Here is a 20,664-nt window from a genome sequence, read left to right as displayed (position 1 = left end):
GTCCTTTCTTGCTACACTCATAACAAGTAACATTAGTTTTATCAACATTTTGATCGATAGGTTTACCTTTCCCTTTGTATCTCCGGCTTCTTCTCATGATTCTCCTTACAAAGTTGGCCATCTCGCTTGATGATGAACCACCTTCATCATCGGACTCGGAGGAGGATGAGGATGAAGGAATCTCTTTTTCCTTCTTCTTTTCCTTCTTCCTTCTTCCATCCTTGCTCTTTTCTCCTGCAACTAAGGCAATACCTTTCTCTTTTTGACCCTTGTTAGCAAGTTCATAAAGTTTCATTTCACAAAAGAATTCATCTAATTTAACAATTGAAAGGTCCTTAGAGACCTTGTAGGCATCTACCATCGATAACCACAAGGCATTCCTCGGAAAGGCTTTGAGAGCATACCTTACAAGATCGCGATTCTCTACGCGTTCATCTACGGAATGAAGACCATTGATGATTTCTTTGAACCTTCCGTGTAGTTCACTTACCGTCTCGTTCTCCTTCATGGTGAGGTTTTGTAGTTGGTTTAGGAACAAGTCTCTCTTGGCGATCCGAGAGTCTCGGGTTCCTTCTTGGAGCTCGATGAGCTTGTTCCACAAATCTTTTGCGCTCGTGAATGGACCTACCTTGACGAGTTGATCCTTGGCTATCCCACATTGTAGAGTGACCACCGCCTTGGCATCGGCTTGTCCTTTGCGAGTTTGCTCGGTGGACCACCTTGATGAGTCAAGTTCCTTACTTTCTTCGTCCTTCGGAGGTGTAAACCCTTCCTTGACAGAGAACCACATGGAGATGTCGGTCTTGAGATAATATTCCATGCGGCTCTTCCAATATTGAAAGTCCGCTCCGTCAAAGTAGGGTGGACGATTGGTGCTAAACCCTTCCTTCATAGTCATCTTCTTGCTCTTTAGGGTGTTAATCCGGATGAAGAGCACCAAGCTCTAATACCACTTGTTAGGACCTTCGGATGGCTAGAGAGGGGGGGTGTGAATAGCCTCCTCTAAAACTTAAACAATCTTCTCACAAAAGTTTGTTAGCACAGCGGAAATATGCAAAAGAAAAACTAATACAAGGAAAAGAAACAACCCACAACTAACACAAGTATGTACGAGGTTCGGGGATAACTTGCCCCTACTCCTCGGCGTGTCCGTAAGGTGGACCATCCCTTGATCTTTCAGTAGATCACACCCCGGATAGATTCCGGCTAAGAATTTCTCATTCTCGGTGGAGTAACCTCTCCACAAAGTCACAGAAATTATTTAAATGAAGCACAAGACTTACAGGGATCAGTGGCTAAAGGGTATGAAAAAATAAGCTTACAGCCACGATGAAAGCAGAGCGCAAACCAGAAGAAGTTCCTTAGCCAAGAGCTCAAAAACACACAGCACTCTTGCTTGATCGACCGAGAGAGCTTTTCTCTCTCTTTTTTTTTTGGTTGTTCTATCGAACATCTCATACTCCTTCTTCTTATGCCTCTGCCTTCTCCATTGCGTTTGCCTATATCGAATCACTGCAACCTGCACCGAATCGCTGCTGCCAACTCAGGCGTCGCCAATCACTTTTCCTCCTCATCTGGTTCTCTGAACTCACACCAATACCATCCATGGTATTCACTGGTGTCTCTGAGCTCGAACCAATAGCCAGGAGTCAAGCTGATTGCAACCAGAACACAGCCAGATTGCCAGTAACCGTTGATGCTCCAATTGCACCATTTGCAGCCAAACACAGTAGAAAAACCACTTTGTCTTATTCCTCTGATAGACCTTAATTTGAACTTAAGCACTGGCATGATACACGCTGGTAAAAAGCTCACATGATGGTTAGACCGTCAAATGAAGTTAGGACAGATCATGTTGTGGATCGGTCAGACCGATCCATAGCCCTCTGGACCGATCGGGACATACCTGATCGGTCGAGGCTTCGATCGATCCGTGGACCGATCAGAGATCGTTCCACAGACCGATCCCTTTATTGTCCTCTGAATCCCATCGCTTCCTGATCGGTCTACAGACCGATCAGATAACTTACAGTGAACTACTGTTTGGTTACTGATCGGTCACCAGACCGATCAGATAACCCATAGAAAGCTACTGTTTGGTTACTGATCGATCACCAGACCGATCAGATAACCACAGTATCACTGGATCGGTCTGTTGACCGATCAGATATCCATAGTATCACTGGATCGGTCAACAGACCGATCCAATGCCTATGTAAGGTAGGTTTGGTGCTTCCCAGCCCTAAACCCTAAAGCCTTGCTAGTCTAGAGAACGAGCTACCGAGCCCTCTCTGACCTAGTCCGGAGAACGAGCTACTGAGCCCTCTCCGACTTCGTCCAGTCCAGAGAACGAGCTACCGAGCCCTCTCTGATCTAGTCCGGAGAACGAGCTACCGAGCCCTCTCCGACTTCGTCCGGTCCAGGGAACGAGCTACCGAGCCCTCTCTGACTTCGCGTGCCAAGTTTCCATACTTGGACTTTTCCCTTCCACCTGATCAACATTGATCAGTAATCAATCTGAGTTTAATTAATATCTGATACAAACTTAAATCAGTGTCAACATCAAAACAGCAGCCAGGTCAGACTGTATCAACAAATACATCTTAAATTTTGGCACATTTTACTCTTTCAAAGAGTAAATCATAAATCCATTTCATTTTCAAAGGTTAATAATAACCTTGAAAATGCTCCTTGAGTGTCAATTTTTCAAAGTTGGGTTAACTACCCTTCTTCTTAGAGTTGACACTCTCTAACCCATCTATGGGGTAGAGAAAATGCTCCTAGGAACCCAAAACCTATTGGTGTTCCTTGGATGCTCTAGGTATTCACTAGGGATAACTTCCCTAGATACCTTCCTAGTGCCCTTGTTTGGCTTCTTAGAAGCCTTGGTCACCTTTTCTAGTTCAACTCTAGGGATAACCTCCCTTGTGACCTTGTTAGTGACTTTCTTAGACTTTTTAGAAGTCTTAGTCACATTTGTTGTTGCAAAGATACTTCTAGGGATGACTTCCCTTGTATCCCTGACTTGACTTCTAGACTTAGGGTTGGTTCCATAGCTATATGGAACCCTATGGTAAGTAGGTACATCCCTTTTGATTTTAGGTTTGTATCCCAAACCTCTATGGCCCTTGGATGACCCTTGTTGTCCTAAACCTAGATTTTGCTCATTTTGCCCTTTAAGGATATTTTCCATCCTTTTTAGGGTCTTTTCTAGTTTGTCAAGTCTTAACCTCAAGACTTGATTTTCCATCACTAAGTCCTTAGTTTTTGGTTTTCCATTAAATCCATGAGCATTTTTGTTTCTAGGCTTGTAGCTAAAATCCTTAGAGTTCTTGCCTAGACTTTTACCTACATTCCCAACCCTAAGTGTAGTGGTTTTAGCATGATAAGCTACATGATTTTCTTTAATTTTATCATGCCTCCTATTTTCATGGTAAATAGCATTGAAGTGATATAAATTTGACCTAGCATGCTTTTTACCATTATGCAAGGGAATAGGCTCAATAAAAGATACCTTCTTTTTTTATCTTGGAGGCTCCCCCTTGAGTTGAGCTTCCTCCTTGAGTCTTGACCGTCTTCTTCCCCTTAGAGCATTGACTTCGGTAATGCCCCTTTTGATTGCAAGAGAAACATATAATATGCTTCTTGCTCTTCTTTGTTCCGGGGATGGTCTCCTTGAGCTTCTCCTTGCCCTTTTGTGCCACGTGGCCCTTTTTCTTGGTCATTTTAGGGCACTTGCTCTTGTAGTGCCCTTTTCTCCTACACTCAAAGCAAATAATATGATCTTTATTATTTATTGAAATGTTTATACCTTTTTGTGTAGGGTTGGCACTTTTTCCTTTGGATCCGGAGGTAGACGCTTTCTCTTGATCCGATAATGATTTTCCTCCCATTGATTTAGCTTGACTTGTGGAGGTGGAAGCTTCTTCCTCCACTTCTTCTCTTAACCCGGATGTAGAAGCTTCTCCTTCTTCTTGATCCGGTGTCACCAAAGATTGATCCCCCTCAATCCTAGAGGTGGAGGCTTCTTCATCTTCATCTTGTATATGGAACAAGGAGTATGCTCCCTCCTTGCCCTCTTCATTGCATTCCTCTGAAGATGAAGCTTCTTCTTGGACTTCTTCTTCGGAAGTTGAGCATCTCTCAACTTCGGAGTCCTCCTCTTGGTCTTGCTCCATTGAGTCGCCCTCTTTGGATTCCTCTTGATTTTGTACAGTGGAGGGGATCTCATGAATTGATGCCAATTTGCTCCAAAGCTCCTTGGCATCCTTGAATTCTCCAATTTGAGCCAAGATGTTGCTCGGCAATAAATTGACCAAGAGCTTGGTCACTTTATCATTTGCCTCACTCCTTTGAATCTGCTCTTTGCTCCATTTGCTTTTCTTGAGGACTTTTCCTTTGGAGTTCTTTGGAGCTTCGAAACCTTCCATGAGAGCAAACCATTGCTCTATCTCCACCATTAAGAAATTCTCGATCCTTGATCTCCAAAGATCGAAGCTTGTAGATGCATATGGTGGAGGCACCCTTGTGTCAAATCCAAGTCCATCTTGGAATTGCATCTTGAAGTTGAGCTTGATTAAATCTTGAACTTAAAGAATTTAGCTTCAACTTCTTCACCCTCTAGCTCGGCTTGTTTTGTTTGCCCCTTCCGGCGATGATTCCGGTGAAGAGCGGCCTCGCTCTGATACCACTTGTTGGGACCGAAAAGCAGCTTAAGGGGGGGGGGGGTGAATAGCTCGTCGCGTGCTTCGTGGTTGGCGTTGCTTGTTTCTTCAAAGATGTGCAGCGGAAATATACAAGAAACAACACACACAACGCTAACAAGTAGATTTACTTGGTATCCACCTCCAAAGGAGGTGACTAGTCCAAGGATCCACACACTCACACACCCTCCACTATGAATAACACTCCTTTATGGTAACTACCAAAGGCGGAGAAGCCCTACAAGTTCACACTACAAGAAGAAAGGGAAAGGATACACAAATACAAGCAAAAGCTTACAATGAGTATAGAAAACCCTAATCCTAGCTTTCTTCCTCAGCTGTAGAGCTGCCTCTTGACTTGGAAAACCTCCAAGAACCCTCAAGAACTGGCGATCTGAACTTTGTGGAGAAGCTCTGGAGTTGCTGTGAAGATCTGAGATGAATCGGTGAAGTTCTGCTGAAGGAAACGCTCACCTGCAGCTAAATACGACGCCAACGGTCGGATCCCGATCGATTGGATTGCTCCCAATCGATCGGGGAGGCTTTGAATCGATCAACCGATCGATCCAGAGTGCCTCTGTGCTCTCTGGAACAGCCTGGATCGATCGGCTGATCGATCCAGGGCTTATCGCGCATAAACAGCAGCTCCCAATCGATCCACTGATCGATTGGGACCTCTGGATCGATCCACGGATCGATCCAAAGAGGTTCTGTTCGCGGGGACTCACCCGATCGATCATATGATCGATTGGGCATGATCCAATCGATTGGCTGATCGATCCAGATCTGCTGGATCAATCGGCTGATCAATCCAGATCTGCTGGATCAATCCGTTGATCAATCCAGATCTGCTGGATCAATCCGCTGATCAATCCAGATCTTGGTTTTTGCCCAAAAGCAAGTCCAAAGCACCCTAAACCAACATGCAGTCAACCATGACTTGTTGGTCCATAAAACCTAGCATCCGGTCACCCTTGACCAGCTAGGACTCTCTCACCAAGTGTCTGGTCAATCCCTTTGACCCACTTGGACTTTTCTCCTCTTACCAAGTATCCGGTCAATCCCTTTGACCTACTTGGACTTTCACCAGATGTCTGGTCAACCTTGACCCATCTGGATTTTCCAGTGCCAAGCATCCAGTCAATCCTTTGACCTAGTTGGACTTCCCAACACTAGATGTCCGATCAGCCTTGATCCATCTGGATTTTCCCCGTGCCTGGCTTCACTCACCAGGACTTCCAACTGCCTAGCTTCACTCACTAGGACTTTCACCTGGCTTCACTCACCAGGATTTTCTCATCTACCTGGCTTCACTCACCAGGACTTCCAACTACCTAGCTTCACTCACTAGGACTTTCTCATCTGCTTGGCTTTACTCACCAGGACTTCCAACTGCCTAGCTTCACTCACTAGGACTTTCTTATCTGCTTGGCTTTACTCACCAGGACTTCCAACTGCCTAGCTTCACTCACTAGGACTTTCCTCTGCCTGGCTTCACTCACCAGGACTTTCACCTAGCTTCACTCACTAGGTCTTTCCTTCTGCCTGGCTTCACTCACCAGGTCTTTCACCTGGCTTCACTCACTAGGATTTCCTTACTGCCTAACATCCCAGTTAGGACTTCCCAGTCAAGTATCCAGTCAACTTTGACCTACTTGACTCTTTTTCATCCAACCTGATCAGACCCTGATCAGAGGGGAATTGCACCAGACAATCTCCCCAAATACACAACTGTATTGTCAAACATCGAAACTCAAACCAAGACTCAAGCTTGGTCAACCAGGTTAGCCTTGACCTGAGGGATATTGCACCAACACTACTAAGCTATTTCTCTCCCCCACACTTAAATTTTTGTCCGTCCCGGGCAAAATACTCATCATGTACATCCAAAAATATCCACATCCATGAGAAGAAAGCAAAAGAGGGAAATAAATGGAAGAGAGAAAAGAATGAAATGATGGATGAAATTGATTTTATTCAAGAAACATGTGATAACAAAAGGAATGAATAAAGAAAGTGGTATAGCCTTCATAAAAATCATGCAAACCTATGATAATGTGGTCTCGAAAGAATTAAACAAGTTTTAGAGTAGCATTAACTACAAGTGTATCACACATCAATATAAATAATAGACTTAAAAATATCCTCACTAGGTATATCAAAATTATCATCTCAATCTACCAACATAAAATCCATTATCAAGTTGTAATCATATGCAATCCAAGAATCCAATCATGACAATAAATCATCAAATTCAACAATCAAATTTAACTAACTTTCACAATTTCTAAGATGATAAAAAGAATGCACAGGGAATTTATTATGAAAAACCCGACTAGACAAACTAAAAAAAACTATCAAGCAAAAGTAAACCAAGCAAACAAAGTAAAGAAATATATACAAGTAAAAAGAAAAAGAAAAAGTAAGATGGAATAGACTCCCCTGAAATTCTAGTGGTCGGAGTCGATTCAGTTCCAGAAGCCATTCTGGAAGTGGGATGAATGTAGATGAAGTGAGAATCACTCCCTCCACCTTTGACTCCTCAAAAATTTTCTCCGGTGGACGAAAACGGTTCAGTTGGAGTGTCCACTCCAGGAGCTTTATTATTGCATAAAATGTTAGACTTTCTTCAAGTGGTAGAATGATCCTTGCGTGATTGATTGCAAATGAAATATCTAAAAAATTCCTGCACACTAAAAAGAAAAGGATGCATTCCCTGCACGCATGCTGTGTGAGATGAAACAGAAATAATATCAAAAGTAACAGAGCATGAATCAAAAAAAGTGTCACATCCAATAAAATCTAACTTAATTACCCCCATGGAATTTTCTAAAGATTCTAAAGAAAGATTGACCTTACCATCCTGAAAGGTATCTGGAGGCTCTAGTATAGTGAATGTGGCATCATCTCAATCAGGTAAAGGTATTGGCTCTAGATCAGGTTCAATCAACGGAAGTGATTCTTGAGTTGCCCCTACACTTCCATCATCTCTAATAACAAAAGCAGGCTCCACTTGCTCAACTAGTTCAGCTGACACGGGTGATAGAATAGTCAAAGGAAGTGATTCTTGGGTCTACCCTACACTTCCATCATCATCAATAACACCTGCAACATCAAGACTATCTGGAACAACAATATCATCTACAACAATATAATCAGAATCAACTATAACATCACTATACAAAATACTAGAAGAAGTATATAGAGTAGCAGAATCAAAGTCGGGAATATCACAAACTCTACAATTCATCTCCTTGGAAATCGATGCGGTAAGATGCTCTGATTGCAACTATAATTGTGTCGATGATTGTGTTCTTTCCTGGAATTGGGTTTCTTGATGTTGTCCAAATTGTTGCAACTGCTTCCTAAAATCCTGCTCAGGCTGATGCTGAAGATATGACTGATAATATTGAGACCACTCAGAATTCCCTTGTTGTGTGCTCCCATACTCGAATCCTGCAATTGAATTATACCTATCTTGTTGATGGATTTGATAAGACTGAGGATCAGGCTGATAATACTGGATCTTGGTCGGGAATACACTGGCAAAGGAATGAACATCTTTAGCAATCACTGGTCTAGTCCCATACTGCTGATAATTTGTAGCTATAATCTTGATAAGTTCTTTAGCTTGAGTAAATGTCTTGCTAACTAGAGCCCCTCCACTAGCCGCATCAACCATACTCCTGTCCATGGGAAGCAATCCCTCATAGAAGTATACAATTAGTGTTGGAGGATCGGTAGCCGGCTTGAAGGGGGGTTGGATAGACGACACCCCCAAATCTCGCTTCCTACGTATTCGTTAGTGCGCACGCGGAAATACAAATACTAAAACAATGAATACGAAAGCTAAATACAAGACAAAGAAATAGCAAACCAATAACACGTTCGTTTAACGTGGTTCGGAGATGATGCTCCTACTCCACGGCTGTCCGTAAGGTGGACGATCCCGATCCTTCGGTGGATTAGCCCCCGGAAACTCCGGCTATCTCAAGTCGCTCCTTGTGGGTGGAGAAACCTCACCACAACACACCAAGACCTCTTGGATTCCACAAACACTTGAGCACTTGTAGACTACTAATTAGACCTTAACCAAGTCTAATTTCGTCGCCTTGGCCGACCATACCAAGCTCCTTCTTATAGAGCTTGGGGAAATCAGCCTTGCTGCAGATTACCGATCGGCGGTCCTTGCACCGTGGTGCCAACCAACGGCACTCCAGCGGCTATCTATCGGTGGTCCCATGACGGTCGACCGATCACCATTCGGTGCGAATATACATGCTCACCACCGTCGGTGGTCCCAAGATGCCGGTCGGTACAACTCTAAACTTAGGGTTTCCCATCCCGAGTACATTTCTCTCGCACTCGGACCCTCATGACTCACTTGACTCTTCTTTGCAGCCTTGACCTCTTGCCTTCAAGCCTACTTCCTTTGGCTCTCGTCCCTCGGATGCATCCAAGCCCGCGGCTTGTCTCCAATGCCATCCTTCGCGTATGCCTCGAAGTCGCTTCCCTCGGCCCTTGTCCTTGCTGCCTTGTCCACGATCCCTCAGATGCATTCAAGCCCGCGGCTTGTCCTCAATGCCATCCTTCATCGGACCTGAAGCCGTTAACCTGAGTCACATGTGTCACCTGCAGTCCTGCACAACTCAAGTACACATATCAAATAACGAGGGTAAACCTAACTTAAACCCTTTGCCCAAACACCAAAACACATGGTCCCACAAACCATTGGGATTGCTCCAACAATCTCCCCCTTTTTGGTGTTTGGCAATACGTTTAAGTTAGGGAAAACATATAGCAAATAAACATGCTAAAAACAATGGACTTACGATGCCAAGGCTACACACTTGGACTTATTCCGCCGAATGGACTTACATTGCCAAGGCTACACACTTGGCAACTGCCGAAACAATGCACAGGGGTTTTTAAGAACCTATCCCAAGGCTCCCCCTACACCTACGCTCCCCAATGAGCTAGGATTTTACCACGGGCTTTTTAAGAACCTATCCCAAGGCTCCCCCTACACCTAAACTCCCCAATGAGCTAGGATTTTACCACGGGCTTTTTAAGAACCTATCCCAAGGCTCCCCCTACACAAAGGCACTTAAGGTTTTCTCAATTAAACCTTAATTCTCCCCCTTTGCCTAACATCCAAAAAGTTCTCCAACAATATCCCAATTATTGAAAACTTATCATCCAAACTGACCCTAAACTCATGTATTAATCCCCCTTGGATCCCATACATCTAACCGAGTTGACATGGTCAAGAACAGCGCTGAAAAACACTTTCAGGCTGGTATCAGTCGACTGCCCCAAGTGCCAGTCGACTGCCCTCGTCAAAATGAGCTTACAGAACCATTCTGTGCTCAAAAACATTGTTACCAGTCGACTGGTATCTATACCAGTCGACTGGTATCTGTACCAGTCGACTGGTACCCTATTTCTGAAAAAATTAGCCTTTTCAGGCCAACTTCAGAAATGCACCAGTAATTCCCTAGACCTCCAAAAATTCCCAAATTTTGTGGAGAGGTCTATTGTACCCTTGTCTACTTGGGAAAAATACATTACAAAATGTATCTATCACCAATCCCAAGATTGACACAAAATCCAAAACTAGCTAAATGGTTCAATTGAACCTTGACCTAAAGTCCTAGTTTTGGCTTCCTTTTGATGTATTTGCCCATACCAACCCACAATGCATCCCTAACATTGGTTTATATGGCATCTATACATCCAAAACCAATTATCATGCAATATGACCCCAATTGTCATATTTCTTGCATGAAACACAAACCATGTGTGCCAATTCCCTAGGTTTGAGACTCAAGTCCGTCTCTAAACCACATGGCACACTCCATGGCTCCTCTAGACCCCCAAGTAGAACCCACCTGAGATCCATTGGCCATGGGTCCCAAATTGACTCTTGGAGCTCCCCCTAGAGCTCTTAACCTTAGCCACCTCCCTAGGTGACTCATCCACAATGGCTAGGCCACATCGGTCCACCCCCGGTGACACTTGGCCTACAAACGTAACTTTCTTAACCTTGGACACCTTGTCCTTGGTTAATTTCTTCTTACCATTAAATGACTTTTCCTTGCCATTTATTGACTTTTCCTTGCCATAGTCATATGCAACCCTAGCATAAGACTTTCCCTTAGCCTTGGAGGAACTAGATCGGTATCCCAAACCCGATCTATCATTGTTGGGTTTTTGGCTACCCAACACCATATTTAATCCTTTAGATCCAATAGTGAATCTCTTAAGGAATTTCTCCAAATTATCAAGCTTTGACTTCAAGGCTTGATTTTCCCTTTCTAGGTTCATAACCCTAGAGTCAACATGTCCACCATGGACATTCCTAGACCTACCCTTCCTAGGCATGTGTCTTCCCTTCTTGGAATTAATGCCTTGGTTCTCCTTAGGTCTACCGCTTCTAGGTTTTTCATGAATTGGTCTCCTAGGGTTATTGTCTACATTTACCCTATTTCTATCATGATACCTAAAGCCAAAATTTTGCATGGGTACATAATGATTTTCATTATTTCTAGCATGCAAGGAGGAATGAAAATTTGAATTGCATTTCAAATTAGGGTATACCTCCCTTACCCTTGAAGCTCCCCCTTGACTTGAGCTCCTCTTCTTCTTCTCCCATTTCTTTAGATGCTCCAACTTCTTGAACTCTCCCTTCCTCGAGCATCTTGTGTGGTAGTGTCCAAGTTCTCCACACGTGAAACATCTAATGTGCTTCTTCTCCTTCTTCTTCTTGGCACCATCATTTCTACAACCCACATTAGTATTCAAATCAACTTGAATGGGTTTAGAATTTACCTCTTTCTTACCCATAGGACATCTACTCTTGTAGTGTCCCTTCTCATTGCACCCGAAGCATACAATGTGATCTTTTGACTTTGCTTCGGTGGAGGTACTCACTAAGTTGACTTCCAAGACTTTTTCTTCACTTGTCTTGGATTCTTCCTCACCCTTTGAGGATGTCTCCTCATCCACACTAATGGATGCCATTTCTTCATCCTTCTCCTCCTTCTCCTCGGAAGTTGAGTGCTCGTCACCTTCCGGTTGCTCCTCCTCTACTTGAGCTTCTTCATCCGTTTCTTTGGATTTTTCTTCTTCTTGTGTAGGCATAAGTTCTTTACCCAAAACTTTCTTTACTTTGCTCCACAAATCATGGGCATTCTTATATCCACCTACATCACTCAATACGTTAGAAGACAAAATATCTACCAAAATTGATATTACCTTATCGTTTGCCTTTGACCGTGTGATTTGCTCCTCCGTCCAATGTCGTGGTCGGAGCTTCTTCCCTTTCTTGTCTTTAGGGACTTCAAATGACTCTTCCACCACCATCATTGTGTCCCAATCCGTTTCGAAGAAGTTCTTCATCTTCACCATCCAAAAGGTGATGTCCCATAAGCTTCCTCCTTCGAACTTCGGTGGTTCTATCAAGTAGGCCATCTCCTTGCTTCCTTGGCGGTTAGTCCAATGGAGAGCGTCCTCGCTCTGATACCACTTGTTGGAGGATCGGTGGCCGGCTTGAAGGGGGGTTGGATAGACGGCACCCCCAAATCTCGCTTCCTACGTATTCGTTAGTGCGCACGCGGAAATACAAATACTAAAACAATGAATACGAAAGCTAAATACAAGACAAAGAAATAGCAAACCAATAACACGTTCGTTTAACGTGGTTCGGAGATGATGCTCCTACTCCACGGCTGTCCGTAAGGTGGACGATCCCGATCCTTCGGTGGATTAGCCCGCGGAAACTCCAGCTATCTCAAGTCGCTCCTTGTGGGTGGAGAAACCTCACCACAACACACCAAAACCTCTTGGATTCCATAAATACTTGAGCACTTGTAGACTACTAATTAGACCTTAACCAAGTCTAATTTCGTCGCCTTGGCCGGCCATACCAAGCTCCTTCTTATAGAGCTTGGGGAAATCAGCCTTGCTGATTTGCCCGTTACCAGTCGACTGGTCCTTGCACCAGTCGACTGGTGCCAGCCAAACGGCACTCCAACGGCTATCTATCAGTCGACTGGTCCCATGACTAGTCGACTGATCCCAGCCATTTCGGGCACAGAATGCTTCTGTGCTCACCACCAGTCGACTGGTCCCAGTACCAGTCGACTGGTACAACCCTAAACTTAGGGTTTCCCATCCCGAGTACATTTCTCTCGCACTCGGACCCTCATGACTCACTTGACTCTTCTTTGCAGCCTTGACCTCTTGCCTTCAAGCCTACTTCCTTTGGCTCTCGTCCCTCGGATGCATCCAAGCCCGCGGCTTGTCTCCAATGCCATCCTTCGCGTATGCCTCGAAGTCGCTTCCCTCGGCCCTTGTCCTTGCTGCCTTGTCCACGATCCCTCAGATGCATTCAAGCCCGCGGCTTGTCCTCAATGCCATCCTTCATCGGACCTGAAGCCGTCAACCTGAGTCACATGTGTCACCTGCAGTCCTGCACAACTCAAGTACACATATCAAATAACGAGGGTAAACCTAACTTAAACCCTTTGCCCAAACACCAAAACACATGGTCCCACGAACCATTGGGATTGCTCCAACAATTAGTAGCTGATCGCTTATTTGGTACTGAGGGCAACTAGCAACAAGTCTTTTAAATCTATCCCAATAATCTTGAAACGGTTCTCCTGTGAATTGTTGGATTCCACAAATACTCCTCCGAATAGCTACAATCCTAGAAGCAGGAAAGAACCTCGCCAAAAATAATTTCTTCATCTCGATCCAGCTGGTGATAGAGTTGGGTGGGAGACAATACAACCAATCTTTTGCTGAATCTGCTACTGAAAATGGAAATACTCTAAGTCTAACATCTTCTTCTGATATGCCAAGTGGGTTTCATGAAGAACAAACCATCTCCAAATCATACAGATGTCTGTTGGGATCTTCACCAGAAAGTCTATGAAACTTCGGTAGTAAATGAACAATTTTCTATAACTCGAAGTCTGTCTCTAAATCAGAATACCGAATGCAGAATGAATAAACTGACAAATCTGGTGCCCAAAGCTCTCTGAGAGTCTTTTCAGTGTCCTTCTTCATGTTGCTCATTAAGTATGAGGTTCTGAATACACTGAAACTCTAAAACTGCTGATAATACACAAATTTCCTGATCTTTCCTGAAACACTCATGCAAATACCATCAAAAGACATAGGAAAATATACAAGATAGCACACATGCATACAAGAGATGAAATAATTAAGCCCCTAACAATGTTTTTGAATTTTTGCAACCACAAAAAATAGAAATAAGAAAAGAGAGAAAATAGAGAAACAATCCTAAGATTATCAAACACCGTTACTTGTCCCCGGCAACGGCGCCAATTTGATTACGACCCAATTTTGTCGCGAATTAGGCATCAAATGATGAAATACCAAACCCCTCCTACGCTAATGTAGCATAGGAATGACTCGGGTCGTCCGCCAACGAAAGTAACGATAGGATGGTAAACTTAGGATCGTATGTTATTTCTATTTTTTGGGGTTTCAATATGGAAATGGAGTTTTGGATTTTGATTTTAAACCTAACAAATTAAAAGCAAGACAAGTAGGAAATTACCCTAATGCAGAATGAAATCTAACTAAGTGCGAATAATTAATCCACAATGCATTGTCACACTACGCTATGGATTAACTATCGACATAATTAAACTAAGGAATGAAATAACAAAGCATTAAATGAAAACTAATCTAGTAAATGAAAGATAATGCAAGTAATAAAGCTAAACCTAACCTAACTACAATTGCAGAAAATAAAAGACAACAAGTAGAGCATTAACTAAATTAAGCATATAATGAAACCTAAAGCATGTAACGAAATCTAATTTAACCTAACCTAATTGCATTTAATCAAAACTAGAACTTAACTAAATTGAAAGAACAAGACAAAGCAAAAATTAACCGAACTAAAATGCATCAAAATTGAACCTAACTACTGGTTGAAGAATTTCATCAAACACATTGCAGGCGTGAAACTAATTGTGTAATTAATGCAATTTAAACATGAAAGATCAAATTAGCTACAAGCATTCAACAATAGAACTTCAACACAAGCAAATTAACAAAATTAACAGAATTTAAACTAAGAAAATATAAACTAATCCAATCACAATTCACACATCCGCTTTCGATTACCAACGACTATCTTCGTCGTCACACGAAGACCCGGCTCGGAACCCCCAAAGCCGGTGGACAGAGCACTCTACTTTGTTGGTTGCTGCTTGCTTCGACAACAGTGGTGGTGAACGGATCTTCCACCGAGGAAACCCTCCTCAAATGGAAGTTGCTGGAGATGATGGACTGCCGCACACTTCTCTACCGCTGTCGCTTGAACCCCAAGTGGTGGAGCCTTGGAAAAGTGTCGAAAGGTGAAGGATCTCACCGGAGAACCCCTCCGGCGAGGTGGATTGGGTTGGAATCGCCGTCGTCGCTTGCTGCTCCCTGCCGTGTTCGCCTCTGCCGTCGCCGATTGGAATCGAGAAGCTGAGGAGTGTGGGCTGTGGCTGGCCGGCCGCGCGACAGTGAATAGAAGAGGAGAAGCCGCCGACCGGAGAAAGAAAGGAAGAAGAGAAAGGTGCGGTGTGGTGTCGCGTGAACCCTAGCCCGCAAGCAGAGCAGAATCGCGCGAACAGAATGGAATGGCTACTGTTCTGTGTAGGTGAGAAGAGGAAAAGTTTCTTAAGGGGTCGGGTTTGGTAAGGAAAGATTTGAGTGAGTTCCGGATTCGGATCCAATAAGAAGATGCAATTGGGCTTTTATAATCGGGCTTTGGGTAGGGCTTAGAAATGTAGGCTTTAGGAATGTGTTTGAGAATTGGGTTGAGTTTTTGAATTGGAGCTCCACTTCTTAGATGAACCCTTGGATGCCTTGATCTCGATCAATGGTCTAGATCGCTTTAAATCATGATGAAGGATTGGATCACTTGATCTGACTGAAGGGCAGGATCTCGCTGGATCTTGATCAACGATCCACATTAATTCAGCTTGATCTTCCTCATTTGACCTCCAAATCAAGCCAAATTCAATCCGATTCGACCCTAATCCATGACTTTTTGAATTTCCTACAAAACCAAAATAAAAACATGCGATTAAATTCCATAATTGTAGGAAATTTATATTTAAGTCCAAAATAAATCCTACTCACAAAATATAATAGAAACACAAAATTAGCATATGAGAAGATAAAAATGTTAAGTAATAAGAGCTAAAATAATGCACAAAAATACAGATTATCAGTCAACAACTCCATTTTGCTGAGGAGTATAAGGAGTTGTTGTTTCGTGTCTGATCCCATATTCAACACACAACTTAGTAAACAGTGATACATATTCACCGCCTTGGTCACTTCGAGCCACCTTAATTTTTCTATTAAGTTGGGTTTCAACCTCAGTCTTATAGAGAGTAAAATTTCTCTATAATTTCATCCTTACTTTTGAGAAGATATACATAACAGTATTTTGTGTTATCATCTACAAAAGTGATGAAGTACTTATTACCATAATGTGTTGGCGTACCTTTTAGGTTGCACACATCAATGTGGATTAGGTCAAGTGGTTTGTTACTTCTTTCAACAAGTTGAAAGGATGACCTTGTTATTTTCGCTTCAACACAAATCTCACACTTGTGTTTTGGGTCAAGGTGGAATGTAGGTATGCTTTGCATATTAATTAATCTACGCAACACATCGTAGTTAACATGTCTTAGTCTACCATGCCACAAATACGAAGACTCAAGCATATAAGTGGAAGAGCTTTCAGTTTTATTTATCTTAGGCCTAATCGCCATTACATTGAGCTTAAACAACCTATTAGATACATATCCCCTTCCTACAAACACTCCATTTTTGGACAATACAACTCTGTCCAACTCAAAAATAATGCGAAAGCCATGCTTCCTTAGCAGTGATTCGGATACTAGATTCTTCCGAATCTCCGGAACATACAACACATTGTTCAGAGTAAGGTCCTTGCCCGAGGTCATCTTCAGCACCACCTTTCCTTGGCTCATGATGTTCGAGGTTGCTGAGTTCCCCATGAACAGTTTGTTTCTAGTGACTTCTTCGAAGTTGTGGAACAGCTCTTTGTTGCAGCACACATGTCTGGTGGTTCCAGTATCGATCCACCATTGTCGCGGGTTTGAACCGACCAACTTCAATTCTGAGACCACTGCGCAAAGGTCATCCATTTCTGGTCCCTTGTTCAGGTTGGCCTCCTGCTTCTTCTTCGACTTTCTGCACTCCGAAGATTTGTGACCCACTCGGTCACAGTTGAAGCATTTCCCACAAACTTCTTTTTGTTGATGCCTCCTCTGGGTCCCATCTTGGAAGACTTAGGGTTCTTCCGTTTTGAACTTTGATCGTGCTCGACCGCGTTGGCTTTCACAGTAGTCTGAGAGAATAGTTTTCTCTCTGAACTCTTGTTGTCTTCTTTGATGCGAAGTCGAACAATGAGTACTCCACATTCATCTCATTCCGCTTGTGCTTCAGGTAGTTCTTGAAGTCCTTCCAGCCGGGAGGCAACTTCTTAATGATAGCAGCCACCCGGAAGATTTCACTCAGAACCATCCCTTCTGAGTGGATCTCGTGTAAGATCACCTGAAGCTCCTGGACTGATCACCATCTTGGAATCAACCATCTTGTAGTCCAGGAATCAGCCCACGATGAACTTCCTGGCCCCTACATCCTCCGTCTTGTATTTCTTGTCCTGGGACTCCCACAACTCCTTAACCATTCTCTTCATGCTTTACACAGCGTACAACGAGTCGATAAGACAGTTAAAGATGTAGTTTCGGCAAAGGAACTCAGAATGAGTCCATGCGAGAGGGTCCTCGGTCAAGAACTGCGCCAGGTTGAACGTGATCAAGTAGAAGAACATCTTCTACTGCCACCTCTTGAAATTCAGTCCAATTGAGTCCACTGATATATCTGGTCAGGTTAAACTTGCTTGATTTCTTTCTAATACATGAAAACCTCTAAAACTTTTATATCTGGCCGAGCATCTACCAGTGCAAGAAAATATTCAGAAACAAAATATAATTGGAACAAATGTAATAAATATTCAGAAACTTAGCCTGGATAAGTAGGAGAGATGATAAAGTTATTTAAATAAATAATAATGTAAATGTAGAAGTTCACAGACATCTTGCCATAAACTCTAGATTGTCTTAAGTTAGCTAACCAACACAATAGAATACAGAGCTTGCTATCCAGGAAAGGCTCAGAGATTCTCCATTCTTGGTACTTGATTAAAGTATTTCCGAATAGAATACATTTGACAACAACTTCGATGCAGATCCAGCTGTAAATCTTTACTGGAGCCAACCCAAATAGCCAATCGATGCTAAGCAATCACTTGATCTATCATACAAAGGCAGTAATGAAGAGGGAAGCAGAAATAAACCTACACGAAGAAAACAGATCAGAAACCCAGAACAATCTGTGCCAAAAATGTTGGCAATGGATAAACATAGAGTAGACAAAAAGGCTTAAAGAGGTTAACACATGCAAAGAAGCTAATGAGTTCTAGAGAAAGCGTCCAACTGTCCAAGTCCTATAAAAATACTCTGTAAAACATGCCCCAAAGAGAACTCCCAACATCAAGGAAAATCAGCTTCAGGTTCTAGAAAAAAAAATAATTACCAAGAAACTCTTTGCATTTCTATAATCCAGATTCATATGATTTCATGATCTCATATCCTAGATACACCCATAAGTTACAAGTAAAACTCATTGATTATAGCTTATGCAATTATTAAATTGCATCATAAACAAACTACGTGCATCACCAATTACAATATATCACCATAGGATTCATGTGAAAGATTAGCTCTAAGCCTTTTATGGATGAAATTAACTCTCATTTTAATGCATTTGGGATACAACTCTATGATTTACAGATGATCATAAGCAAATTGATAAGAATTTGATTAGACTAAACTACCAAAATTGATTGCAGAGATACCCTATAATTATTAATAGCCTTAACTAAATGTATCAAATCCCTTCATAAGCATATTAAGTACCATTTTAATGTAACTATACCCATTGACACTAGAACTCCCCACTCCATTAGGTGTGGACTAAAATATATGAATGTCACAACACAGTAAGAAACCAAATCATTATCATGAAAAATGCAAATTTCCTATCCCACCATAAAAAGATCAAATTTCATAGACAAATTGGTTTAACATATGATCTACTTACCTGAATAAATTGTCAGCAATCAAGTATTGACAGAAAAGTAAAAAAGATTCAATGCAATAAAACCAATCAGGAAAAGAAAATTAACTCAACAGAAGTGACGCCACACTACCCGCTCAAATTCTCAGGAGAACCATCATCATCATCGTCGCCGTCCTCTCTGTCTTCACCATCATCTTCTTCACCTGGTTCCTCGTTCAATTTAGCAATTTCTGCTTGTGCTCTCTCCAAAATCTGTCTTTTTTGCAGCTCCAAATCCCTTTGGAACTCCTTCCTCATCCTTTCGAGCTCTGTCATCTGCTGCCTCTTGTAATTTTCCATCTTCTCATAAATCTCCCCAAATTTCTTAATTGAATCAGCAAGCATCCTAAAGGAAGAATCTGAGCTCCATGAGATATTGTCCCTTACCTTTGGCGGGAACCCATCAGAGTAATCCTCACTTCCACTGTCATCTGGACTGTCCCTCATCTTACCGTTACCATTACAACGATCTCGATAGGCACTAGAGCTAGCAAACACATATTCTCCTGCATCAACACCATAAGGCAGCTTTGGTGGTGGCGGTGGTGGAGGAGGAGGCAGCTGAAGCGGTTGCTTTCCTGTCGTTGGTATTGGCGATGAGGGTGACATCAAGGCGTCCATGTTCTTGAAATAAACCCACTTGCTTCCAGATTTACCACGCGCAGTCAAGATTGTCTTCTCTTTTTTGTACTTCTTCTTTAGGGTATCAATCCGGTTCCGGCACTGTGCGTCCGTCCGATGAACCTTGGAAGCCTGCAAAACCTTTTTACCCACCTCACTCCACTGATCCGCTCGGAGACTCTTCCGTCCATTCTGAACGTATCGATCGCCCCAGGCATCTAAGAGCACAAAGGTCGAATCTTCCGACCACTCAGGGGGCAAGGTCCGTGTGGGAGGCTTTGCGGGGGGCGCGGCGGACGGTGGGGGCACTCTGGGGGCAAATTCAAACCCTAACGCGAGCTTATCGATCCTCCTCCGCTTCCCGCGGCTGTCGGACGAGGAATCATCATCCTCGCCGCTGGAATCCCTGGCGCGCCGGTAACCACCGCCTGCGTCGTCATCTTCGTCGTCCGAGGGCCGATCCGGGTAGTTCTGTTGCTGCTGCTCCTCTTCGTCGTCATTATCGTCCGGCTCGGCGTAGCGACGGCCGAACTGAGGAGCAGGCGCGGGGTCGCCGAAGGGGGGTTTCAGGCGATTGGAGGAGGAGGAAAGGTGGAGGCGAGGATTGAGGGGGCGCGAATCGGGAGGGTACCCGGCGGCGTCGTCGGAGTCGTCCATCGACGGGATCCTTGCTCTTCTTCAACCCTAAAATCGGTGCAGCGACGGCTTTGCTTCTCGCGAATCAATAATTTCTTTAAACGGGAAAGATGAGATCGAGAAGGGCGACCCGGCGTAACTCGCCGACCAACCACCCGCAACTCGGCCAAAGGCGTTACGGATCGAACCGGTTGGCCTAGCTAACCCGGATTAGACCGCTCGTCCGGTTCTCTCGCATTTCTTGCCTTTCATGGTTCTCATGGATTGATCGGAATTATGCGGACTTACCTTGTAATTATTTCTATTTTACAAAAATCAAAAGAACACTTTAAAAAAACATTAAAATGGTATTTATTTTAATTTTATTTTTTTAAAAATATCTTTTTTATTTTTTAATGTATCCCTCTAAATTTATGTACAATATTATATTCTTGTATAATTTAATCAAAAT

At 43.1% G+C, this 20,664-nt stretch overlaps 1 protein-coding gene across 4 annotated transcripts; it reads right to left on the bottom strand.

The window, feature by feature from the left end:
* Positions 1 to 17,812: 17,812 nt before the first annotated feature.
* On the bottom strand, positions 17,813 to 20,384 carry LOC121984909 (trihelix transcription factor ASIL1-like). 4 transcript variants are annotated; one of them, XM_042538083.1, is made up of 3 exons: positions 19,344 to 20,384; positions 19,048 to 19,268; positions 17,813 to 18,132 (listed from the first exon to the last, which is right to left on the bottom strand). In XM_042538083.1, the coding sequence occupies exons 1-3, from the start codon at positions 20,232 to 20,234 to the stop codon at positions 18,093 to 18,095; spliced, it is 1,152 nt and encodes a 383-aa protein (XP_042394017.1). In that variant the 5' UTR covers positions 20,235 to 20,384; the 3' UTR covers positions 17,813 to 18,092. The 4 variants fall into 4 exon arrangements, with proteins under 4 accessions (XP_042394017.1, XP_042394016.1, XP_042394015.1 ...); XM_042538082.1 differs by having other exon boundaries at positions 19,029 to 20,377; XM_042538081.1 differs by having other exon boundaries at positions 19,024 to 20,376.
* Between the last annotated feature and the right edge of the window lie 280 nt (positions 20,385 to 20,664).

This window comes from Zingiber officinale, chromosome 5B (assembly GCF_018446385.1).
Source record: "Zingiber officinale cultivar Zhangliang chromosome 5B, Zo_v1.1, whole genome shotgun sequence".
NCBI classification, from domain to species: Eukaryota; Viridiplantae; Streptophyta; class Magnoliopsida; order Zingiberales; family Zingiberaceae; genus Zingiber; species Zingiber officinale.
Note: the sequence above shows the minus strand (reverse complement) of the source record. Positions and strands in the feature narration are given on the sequence as shown.